At 40.9% G+C, this 12,042-nt stretch overlaps 1 protein-coding gene across 8 annotated transcripts in view; it reads left to right on the forward strand.

Annotated features, from left to right (window-relative positions):
- LOC139763619 (arylsulfatase B) overlaps positions 1–12,042 on the forward strand; it is a 196,253-nt gene that overhangs the window by 129,688 nt on the left and 54,523 nt on the right. For all 8 annotated transcript variants that reach the window (XM_071689845.1, XM_071689849.1, XM_071689847.1 and 5 more), the window contains one exon: positions 11,267–11,461. In XM_071689845.1, coding sequence (XP_071545946.1) covers positions 11,267–11,461 — 195 coding nt within the window. The remainder of the gene's footprint in view (positions 1–11,266; positions 11,462–12,042) is intronic.

A 12,042-nucleotide genomic window follows, 5' to 3' on the forward strand; every position in this document is an offset into this window, starting at 1 on the left:
CCTCCTCCGCACAACTCTATCCATAGCCCATGCCTCGCAACCATATGACATTGTTGGAACCTCTATTCCTTCAAACATACCCATTTTTGCTTTCCGAGATAATGTTCTCGACTTCCACACATTCTTCAGCACTCCAGAACTTTTGCCCCCTCCCCCACCCTATGATTCACTTCCACTCCATGGTTCCATCCACTGCCAGATCCACTCCCAGATAACTAAAACACTTCACTTCTTCCAGTTTTTCTCCATTCAAACTTACCTCCCAGTTGACTTGTCCCTCAACCCTGCTATACCTAATAACCTTGCTCTTATTCACATTTACTCTCAGCTTTCTTCTTTCACACACTTTACCAAACTCTTTCACTAGCTTCTGCAGTTTCTCTCATGAATCAGCCACCAGTGCTGTATCATCAGCGAACAACAACTGACTCACTTCCCAAGCTCTCTCATCCACAACAGACTGCATACTTGCCCCCTTTTCCAAACCTCTTGCATTCACCTCCCTAACAACCCCATCCATAAACAAATTAAACAACCATAGAGACATCACACACCCCTCCCGCAAACCTACGTTCACTGAGAACCGATCACTTTCCTCTCTTTCTACACGTATACATGCCTTACATCCTCGATAAAAACCTTTCACTGCTTCTAACGACTTGCCTCCCACACCATATATTCTTAATACCTTCCACAGAGTATCTCTCTCAACTCTATCATATGCCTTCTCCATATCCATAAATGCTACATACAAATCCATTTGCTTTTCTAAGTATTTCTCACATACATTCTTCAAAGCAAACACCTGATCCACACATCCTCTACCACTTCTGAAAACACACTGCTCTTCCCCAATCTGATGATCTGTACATGCCTTCACCCTCTCAATCAATATCCTCCCATATAATTTCCCAGGAATACTCAACAAACTTATACCTCTGTAATTTGAACACTCACTTTTATCCCCTTTGCCTTTGTACAATGGCACTATGCAAGCATTCCGCCAATCCTCAGGCACCTCACTATGAATCATACATACATTAAATAACCTTATAACCTTACCAATCAGTCAACAATACATTCACCCACCCTTTTTTTAATAAATGCCACTGCATTACCATCTAAACCTGCCGCCTTGCCGGCTTTCATCTTCCGCAAAGCTTTTACTACTTCTCTTGTTTACCAAATCATTTTCCCTAACCCTCTCACTTTGCACACCACCTCGACCAAAACACCCTATATCTGCCACTCTATCATCAAACACATTCAACAAACCTTCAAAATACTCACTCCATCTCCTTCTCACATCACCACTACTTGTTATCACCTCCCCATTAACCCCTTTCACTGAAGTTCCCATTTGTTCCCTTCTTATGCACTTTATTTACCTCCTTCTAAAGCATCTTTTTATTCTCCCTAAAATTTAATGATACTCTCTCACCCCAAATCTCATTTGCCCTCTTTATCACCTCTTGCACCTTTCTCTTGACCTCCTGCCTCTTTCTTTTATACATCTCCCACTCATTTGCATTATTTCCCTGCAAAAAATTGTCCAAATGCCTCTCTCTTCTCTTTCACTAATAATCTTACTTCTTCATCCCACCACTCACTACCCTTTCTAATCTGCCCACCTCCCACGATTCTCATGCCACAAGCATCTTTTGCACAAGCCATCACTGCTTCCCTAAATATATCCCATTCCTCCCCCAACTCCCCTTACCTCCTTTGTTCTCACCTTTTTCCATTCTGTACTCAGTCTCTCCTGGTACATCCTCACACAGGTCTCCTTCCCAAGCTCACTTACTCTCACCACTCTTTTCATCCCAACATTCTCTCTTCTTTTCTGAAAACCTCTACAAATCTTCACCTTCACCTCCACAAGATAATGATCAGACATTCCTCCAGTTGCACCTCTCAGCACATTAACATCAAAAGTCTCTCTTTCGCATGCCTATCAAATAACACGTAATCCAATAACGCTCTCTGGCCATCTCTCCTACTTACATATGTATATTTACGTATATCTCTCTTTTTAAACCAGGTATTCCCAATCACCATTCCTTTTTCAGCCCATAAATCTACAAGCTCTTCACCATTTCCATTTACAACACTGAACACCCCATGTACTCCAATTATTCCCTCAACTGCCACATTACTCACCTTTCCATTCAAATCACCCATCACTATAACCCGGTCTCGTGCATCAAAACTGCTAACACACTCACTCATTTGCTCCCAAAACACTTGCCTCTCATGATCTTTCTTCTCATGCTCAGGTGCATATGCACCAATAATCACCCATCTCTCTTCCATCCACTTTCAGTTTTACCCATATCAATCTAGAGTGTACTTTCTTCTACTCTATCACATACTCCCACCACTCCTGTTTCAGGAGTAGTGCTACTCCTTCCCTTGCTCTTGTCCTCTCGCTAAACCCTGACTTTACTCCCAAGACATTCCCAAACCACTCTTCCCCTTTACCCTTGAGCTTCGTTTCACTCAGAGCCAAAACATCCATGTTCCTCTCCTCAAACATACTACCTATCTCTCCTTTTTTCTCAATCTTGGTTACATCCACACACATTTAGACACCCCAATCTGAGCCTTCGAGGAGGATGAGCACTCCCTGCTTGACTCCTTCTTCTGTTTTCCCTTTTAGAAAGTTACAATACAAGGAGGGGAGGGTTTCCAGCCCCCTGCTTCCGTCCCCTTTAGTCGCCTTCTACGACACGTGAGGAATGCGTGGGAAGTATTCTTTCTCCCCTATCCCCAGGTATACTCAAGAAACTCATGCCTCTGTAGTTTGAACTCTCATCTTTATCCCCTTTTTCCATTTTACACTGGCACTATACATGCATTACACCAATCCTCAGGCACTTCACTATGTCCACACATACAGTGAATATCCTTGCCAACCTATCAATAACACATTTACCCTTTTTCTTAATAAATTCAATTGCAATACCATCCATTCCTGCTGCCTTGTCTGATTTCATCTTCCACAAGACTTTCGCTACCTATTCTCTCTTCATCAAACCACTCTCCTTGACACCCTCACTTCACACACAACCCAGACCAAAACACCCTACATCTGCCACTTTGTTTAGACACATTCAACAATCCTTCAAAATACTCACTCCACTACCTGTTAGCATTTCCTGCCTTACCCCCTTCCCCAATGTTCCCATCTCTTGTCTTTCGCACATTATTTACACCCTCCAAAACATATTTTTATTCTCCCCAAAGTTTAATGATACTCTCTCACCCCAACTCTCATTTGCCTCCTTTTTCAACTCTTGGACTCCTTCCTTGTAAGTACCATCCAAATGCCTGTCTTTTATCTTTCACTAGCAACTTTACCTGTTCATCCCACCACTCACTACATTTTTAATATGCCCACCTCTCACCTTTGTCATGGGACATGCATCTCTTGCACATGCCATCATTGCCTCTCACAATATCTCCCATACTTCACCCACTCCCCTCACTTCATTTGCCCTCACCTTTTGCCATTCTGCATTCAATTTCTCCTACTACTCCTTCACACAAGTCTTCTTTCCAAGCTCACTTTTTGTCACCACTCTCTTCTCCCCAACACTCTCTCCTCTTTTTTGAAAACTGCTACATCTCTTCACCTTCACTCCACAAGATAATGATCAGACACCTCACCACCTGCCTCTCTCAGGACATTTACATCCAGAAGTCTCTCTTTTACATGCCTATCAATCAGTACATAATTTAGTAATGCCTTTTAACCATCTCTCCTTCTCACACATGTATACTTGTCTAAACCTCTCTTTTTAAACCAGGTATTCCCACTCACCAGTCTTTTTTCAACATGCAAATCCATAAGCTCTTCCATTTCCATTCACAACCCGGAATACCCCATACACACTAATTATATCCCATCTGTCACATTTCTTTGTATTTAGATTATTCATCACTAATACCCAGCCTTGTGCACCAAACTGCAGACACACTCACTCAGCTGCTCCCAAAACACTTGCCTCTCATGATCTTTCTTCTCATAACCAGGTGCATAAGCACCATTATCACTCATCTCTCACCATCCCTTTCAGTTTTACCCACATCAATCTAGAATTTACTTTGTACACTCTATCACACATTCCCAGAACTCTTGCTTCAGTAGTGTTACTCCTTCTGTAGTTCTTTTCCTCTCACCAACCCCTGACTTTACTCAGATGTTTCCAAACCATTTGCCCCCTTTACCCTTGAGCTTTGTTTCTTTTAGAGCCAGAACATCCAGGTTTCTTTCCTTAAATGTACTACCTATCTCTCCTTTCTTCTCATCTTAGTTGCATCCATACACATTCAGACACCCCAATCTGAGCCTTAGAGGAGGATTAACACTCTCCCCTTGACTCCTGTTTCCTCTTTTAAAAGTTGAAATACACTAAGGGGAGGGTTTCCAGCCCCCCATCCCCATTAGTTGCCTTCTGCAACACACAGGGAGTATGGAGGTAAAATTCTTTCTCCTCTAAATAATAGCATTTACTATTATTTCTTCCTAGGGATAGGGGAGAAAGAATATCACCGACTTATTCCTTGTGTATCATAGAAGAGGGCCAGGAGCAGGTGGCTAGAAATCCCCCATTCTTGTATTACTTTCCAAAAAAAGGAACTGAGCAAAGGCCAAGTGGGGAATTTCCCTCTAAGGTTATATCATCTGTTCTTGATGATGCTGCCTCACTCACATGGGAAATGGCAACATGTATGAAAAGAATTATTGTGTTTATTTATTTTACACTTGTTGACCATTACCCACACTAGAAAGGTGAAGAAAAGACCTTATCCGCTTACTCCCATTTGCTAATTATCATGTGTAATGCACCAGGACCACAAGCCCCTGTTCTAAAACACACCCTACAGACCTATCCATGGTTTTCCCTGGCCGCTTCACATTCTCTGGCTCAGTCCAGTGACAGCATGCTGATGGACTAAACCAGGGCATTTGAAACATCCAGGGGGAAACTGTAGAGAGATCTGTAGGGCTTGGTTGTTGATAATGGGCTGTGGTTATGATGCATTGCAAATATTCTTATTTTTGTTGTCATTATTATTATCATTATTTTATTCATTTACTAATACTTAGTCACTGTCTCCCATGTTAATGAGATAGCACAAGGAAATAGACGAAAGAATGGCATAACCCACCCACATACACATGCATATACATAAATGCCCACACACACGCATATACACACCTATACATTTCAACATTTACATACATATACATACACAGACATACACATATATACACATGTACATATTCATACTTGCTGCCCTCATCCATTCCCATTGCCACCCCACCACACATGAAACAGCACTCCCCTCCCCTTGCACGCATGCGCGGGGTAACGCTAGGAAAAGACAGCAAAGGCCACATTATTGTTATCATTTATTATTATCATTATTATTATTATTCGGTGCATTATTACATGACAGCTAGAGACTGAGTGTGAACGAATGGGGCCTTTGTTGTCTTTCCCTAGCGCTACCTTGCACACATGAGGGGGGAGGGGGTTGTTATTTCATGTGTGGCAAGGTGGCGATGGGAATGAATAAAGGCAGACAGTATGAATCATGTACATGTGTATATATGTATATATCTGTGTGTGTATGTATATATGTATATGTTGAGATGTATAGGTATGTATATTTGCGTGTGTGGACGTATATGTATATACATGTGTATGTGGGTGGGTTGGGCCATTCTTTCATCTGTTTCCTTGCGCTACCTCGCTAACGCGGGAGACAGTGACAAAGCAAAATAGATAAATAAATAAATATTATTATTATTATTATTATTATTATTATTATTATTATTATTATTATTATTATTTTTTTTTTTTTTTTTATTTTGCTTTGTCGCTGTCTCCCGCGTTTGCGAGGTAGCGCAAGGAAACAGACGAAAGAAATGGCCCAACCCACCCCCATACACAATGTACACTCACACAGGCCCACACACGCAAATATACATACCTATACATATCAATGTACACATATATATACACACACAGACACATACATATATACCCATTCACACAATTCACACTGTCTGCCCCTATTCATTCCCATCCCCACCTCGCCACACATGGAAAACCATCCTCCTCCCCCCTCATGTGTGCGAGGTAGCACTAGGAAAAGACAACAAAGGCCTCATTCGTTCACACTCAGTCTCCAGCTGTCACGCAATAATGCCCGAAACCACAGCTCCCTTTCCACATCCAGGCCCCACACAACTTTCCATGGTTTACCCCAGACGCTTCACATGCCCTGATTCAATCCACTGACAGCACGTCAACCCCTGGAATACCACATTGATCCAATTCACTCTATTCCTTGCCCGCCTTTCACCCTCCTGCATGTTCAGGCCCCGATCACACAAAATCTTTTTCACGCCATCTTTCCACCTCCAATTTGGTCTCCCATTTCTTGTTCCCTCCACCTCCGACACATATATCCTCTTGGTCAATCTTTCCTCACTCATTCTCTCCCTGTGCCCAAACCATTTCAAAACACCCTCTTCTGCTCTCTCAACCATGCTCTTTTTATTTCCACACATCTCTCTTACCCTTACATTACTTACTCGATCAAACCACCTCACACCACACATTGTCCTCAAACATCTCATTTCCAGCACATCCACCCTCCTGCGCACAACTCTATCCATAGCCCACACCTCGCAACCATACAACATTGTTGGAACCACTATTCCTTCAAACATAGCCATTTTTGCTTTCCGAGATAATGTTCTCGACTTCCACACATTCTTCAAGGCTCCCAGGATTTTCGCCCCATCCCCCACCCTATGATTCACTTCCGCTTCCATGGTTCCATCCGCTGCCAGATCCACCCCCAGATATCTAAAACACTTTACTTCCTCCAGTTTTTCTCCATTCAAACTCACCTCCCAATTGACTTGACCCTCAACCCTACTGTACCTAATAACCTTGCTCTTATTCACATTTACTCTTAACTTTCTTCTTTCACACACTTTACCAAACTCAGTCACCAGCTTCTGCAGTTTCTCACATGAATCAGCCACCAGCGCTGTATCATCAGCGAACAACAACTGACACTTCCCAAGCTCTCTCATTCACAACAGACTTCATACTTGCCCCTCTTTCCAAAACTCTTGCATTCTTCTCCCTAACAACCCCATCCATAAACAAATTAAACAACCATGGAAACATCACACACCCCTGCCGCAAACCTACATTCACTGAGAACCAATCACTTTCCTCTCTTCCTACACGTACACATGCCTTACATCCTCGATAAAAACTTTTCACTGCTTCTAACAACTTGCCTCCCACACCATATATTCTTAATACCTTCCATAGAGCATCTCTATCAACTCTATCATATGCCTTCTCCAGATCCATAAATGCTACATACAAATCCATTTGTTATAGTGATGGGTGATTTGAATGCAAAGGTGAGTAATGTGGCAGTTGAGGGAATAATTGGTATACATGGGGTGCTCAGTGTTGTAAATGGAAATGGTGAAGAGCTTGTAGATTTATGTGCTGAAAAAGGACTGGTGATTGGGAATACCTGGTTTAAAAAGCGAGATATACATAAGTATACGTATGTAAGTAGGAGAGATGGCCAGAGAGCGTTATTGGATTACATGTTAATTGACAGGCGCGCGAAAGAGAGACTTTTGGATGTTAATGTGCTGAGAGGTGCAACTGGAGGGATGTCTGATCATTATCTTGTGGAGGCTAAGGTGAAGATTTGTATGGGTTTTCAGAAAAGAAGAGTGAATGTTGGGGTGAAGAGGGTGGTGAGAGTAAGTGAGCTTGGGAAGGAGACTTGTGTGAGGAAGTACCAGGTGAGACTGAGTACAAAATGGAAAAAGGTGAGAACAATGGAAGTAAGGGGAGTGGGGGAGGAATGGGATGTATTTAGGGAATCAGTGATGGACTGCGCAAAAGATGCTTGTGGCATGAGAAGAGTGGGAGGTGGGTTGATTAGAAAGGGTAGTGAGTGGTGGGATGAAGAAGTAAGATTATTAGTGAAAGAGAAGAGAGAGGCATTTGGACAATTTTTGCAGGGAAAAAATGCAATTGAGTGGGAGATGTATAAAAGAAACAGACAGGAGGTCAAGAGAAAGGTGCAAGAGGTGAAAAAGAGGGCAAATGAGAGTTGGGGTGAGAGAGTAACATTGAATTTTATGGAGAATAAAAAGATGTTCTGGAAAGAGGTAAATAAAGTGCGTAAGACAAGGGAGCAAATGGGAACTTCACTGAAGGGCGCAAATGGGGGGGTGATAACAAGTAGTGGTGATGTGAGGAGATGGAGCGAGTATTTTGAAGGTTTGTTGAATGTGTTTGATGATAGAGTGGCAGATATAGGGTGTTTTGGTCGAGGTGGTGTGCAAAGTGAGAGGGTTAGGGAAAATGATTTGGTAAACAGAGAAGAGGTAGTAAAAGCTTTGCGGAAGATGAAAGCCGGCAAGGCAGCAGGTTTGGATGGTATTGCAGTGGAATTTATTAAAAAAGGGGGTGACTGTATTGTTGACTGGTTGGTAAGGTTATTTAATGTATGTATGACTCATGGTGAGGTGCCTGAGGATTGGCGGAATGCGTGCATAGTGCCATTGTACAAAGGCAAAGGGGATAAGAGTGAGTGCTCAAATTACAGAGGTATAAGTTTGTTGAGTATTACTGGTAAATTATATGGGAGGGTATTGATTGATAGGGTGAAGGCATGTACAGAGCATCAGATTGGGGAAGAGCAGTGTGGTTTCATAAGTGGTAGAGGATGTGTGGATCAGGTGTTTGCTTTGAAGAATGTATGTGAGAAATACTTAGATTATTATTATTATTATTATTATTATTATTATTACCATTTTCTATCTATATGCTATCTGTCCATCTATATCTATTTATCTATCTATTTATGTATCAGTATTTCTGATGCGTGTTCCTGTGGGAACTCCTTCAAGAGGGTGACCATGGCAAAAGATCTCCCTAACTGGTGAACTCCAGTGCCACTTCTTAACCATTAATGCCTCACCCTGAAAAGGCCACTGGCAGAGGGCAACTCTGGCATTGTGTTTTCTACCTAATGTTTCCACCTGTTCTACATAATGCTCCCACCTAATGTTCCTACTTACTGCTTCTGCCTAATATTTTTAACTAATACTTGTGTCTAGTGTTTCTATCTACTATTTCCATCTGTTATTCCTACCATTTTGCCAAAAGGCTGGGCTAGGGCATAGTCCTCACCAAAGGAAATTCTAGTGTTACTAAGAATGAGTTATTTGAGTTAAGTGTTGTCAAGTGTTATGTGTAACAAGGAAAGATTTTATGTTTGTAGATAGAATGCCAGCAGTCCACATGTAGGTGAGGCAGAAAGAAAAGACAGCTACCTGAGTCAGTGGAGTGCAGCTTGACAACCACTGGAGCACAGGCTCACCAAGCAGCCATCACTGACTCTCTTGATAACTCCCTTGTTGGTGGCTGCCTACGAACTGCTATCTGACTGTGCCATAACCTTTTGCCAAGCAAACTTAATAATGTACACTTCATCTATGATTTCACTTTTTTACAAGTCTCTTTGAAATGTTTTATTTCTTGTTTAGTTTGAAAAATGGCTGGACTACTCAAGGTAAAAGATATTGTGTCATTAAGGTTATTAGGGTCAGTGTTTCTGATAGAACTGCCTGGGAGTTGCTTAACATAGTTCTCTTGAGTAAAACTGTGTAATGTTTTTAACCCTTAAACACAATTATTCCTAAGGGAATAACTCTAAACTTGCTTTTAATCTTAAGGGACTCTTTCTTGAGTGAAAAAATAAATCTTACACATTATATACATATATACATAGTCAGTGTTTCTGATAGAGCTGCCTGGGAGTTGCTTAACAAGGTTCTCTTGAGTAAAACTGTGTAATGTTTTTAACCCTTAAACACAATTATTCGTAAGGGATTAACCCTATTTTAATCTTAAGGGACTCTTTCTTGAGTGAAAAAATAGATCTTACACAGTATATACATATAATCCATAAGAAAAGAACACAAAAAAAATTGTCCACAGATAATTGATGGTTTCAAACACTGGTTAGGAATTCAGATGAGGGCAGGAACTATTAAAATGTCCCTGATGATAATACCAATGAATCATATATCACCATTTGCTGATTATAGCAATTTAAGGGTGAAGCAGTGCTATGGGGGTTACAATGACATTTAACAATCATGTAGGGTGATATGCAGATGAAGACACATGGGTGCTTAGTGTAACCTTGACACACACTGTTGCATAGGTGACAGGCTTTTTAAGAACACAGCGAGAAGATGGGTAGGGGGTTCGGCACTTAAATGTACAGGTCACAGTTAGTAATAAGTGGTGAAACCATTTTGCAGTTAGTTGAATGTTGATTAAGTGAGGATCTGCAGTAGATAGTGTTTCAGTCTTTGAATATCTTTAAAAGGAAGTCAAACAATAGAAGCATATGTAAAAATAGTATAAGTTTTTAGATTTATGTCATGCTAAAAAAATGAACCATTAAGTTTTAGCATTTTACAAATTTTACAAAATCAAATCTAAACCCTTGTCCTCCATGTTAGTATTCTCTCATGCTTGTGAACAGACCACAGAGGAGAGAAATGTAGGTTTTGATATTTGACAAACCTTTTCCTTCTGGGTAGTTGTTGTGCAGGCACTTTTTTTCTTGGTTTCTTTGCCCTTTTCTATCTACCCCTATCCTTTTCTTCAAAGAATCTATCATTGTTCCAAACTACTTGTGGATTGATGCCCACAATCTGCAATTTCTGAGTTACTAGGCCACCAAGAGTGAATGGATTGATAACATCATCTCTGTGGCAGTCTTCGGTTGGCCAAAGGTGGACCTAAAATGAGTGGCTGGAGGGAAAGCAGTGATTGGTAAGCCAGTGTTTTTATACCAGAAAGACTGGGTTGAAGAATCCTAGCCCCAATTTCGTATAGAATATCCTAGAAAATCTGTCATGTTCATGGAACACTGCCTTGGTGAGAAAAATTGTCCATGTTTTAAAACCTACATATTTTACATTCTAAAAACATATATGCCCTAGAAGTTAAGCCCTTTGTATTGTACACCATGATTGTTAATGTCTGCTTTTGATTAGGTCATTACTCAAATTCTAACTGAATTGTTTTCCTTATTTTGGGTATAATATGATATGTATAGCTTATAATAGCATTTCATGCAGTTTGCTGAAATAGAGCATATTTACTTTTATTTCCTGCAGGTAAATACACCACAGACCTATTTACTGCTGAGGCTGTGGAGATTATCAATGAACACAACACGTCTCAGCCTCTGTTCTTATACCTGGCTCACTTAGCCGTCCACTCTGGAAACCCATATGCTCCACTGCAGGCTCCCGAAGAAGTGGTTAAGAAGTTCTCGTATATAGAAGATGAGAATAGACGCAAATTTGCTGGTAGGTGATGAGGGGAAATTATACCATTCAGTCAGCTTATTTAGGAAGTATTGTAACTGTTAAAAAATCCAGTATGCCATTTAGCTTTTTGTGATTAGATTATGTCTGTCTATTTATCTTCATTTCTGATGTCCATTCCCTTTGGCTACTCCTTTAAGAGGATGGCCAAAGCAAAAGATTCTCCATAATTGATGAACTGTGCTGCTTCTTATCTTTTAGTGCCTCACCCTTAAAAGGCCACTGGCAGAGGGCAGCTCTAGCACAGTGTTTTCAGAGGCTCTCACCTAATGTTCCTACCAACAAATACCTAAAGTGTCTACATAATGTCCCTGCCTTGTATTCCAACCTATTACTTTTACCTAATGCTTCCACCTCATGTTCCTGTTTACTACAGAATAGGAGGAACTTTTGTTGGATTTTGGGTGTGCATTAAAGATTCACTTATAACATCGTAACTGAATTCCTCTGCGTTGTGGTAGAAATTTTAGTTATTAAGACCAAAACCTTTAACTTGATTGCTGAACTGATTTGTATATAAACTACTAGATACAAGACCAAAGGAATTCAATGAACAGTTATGA

Source organism: Panulirus ornatus, chromosome 47 (genome assembly GCF_036320965.1).
Source record: "Panulirus ornatus isolate Po-2019 chromosome 47, ASM3632096v1, whole genome shotgun sequence".
Taxonomy (NCBI): Eukaryota; Metazoa; Arthropoda; class Malacostraca; order Decapoda; family Palinuridae; genus Panulirus; species Panulirus ornatus.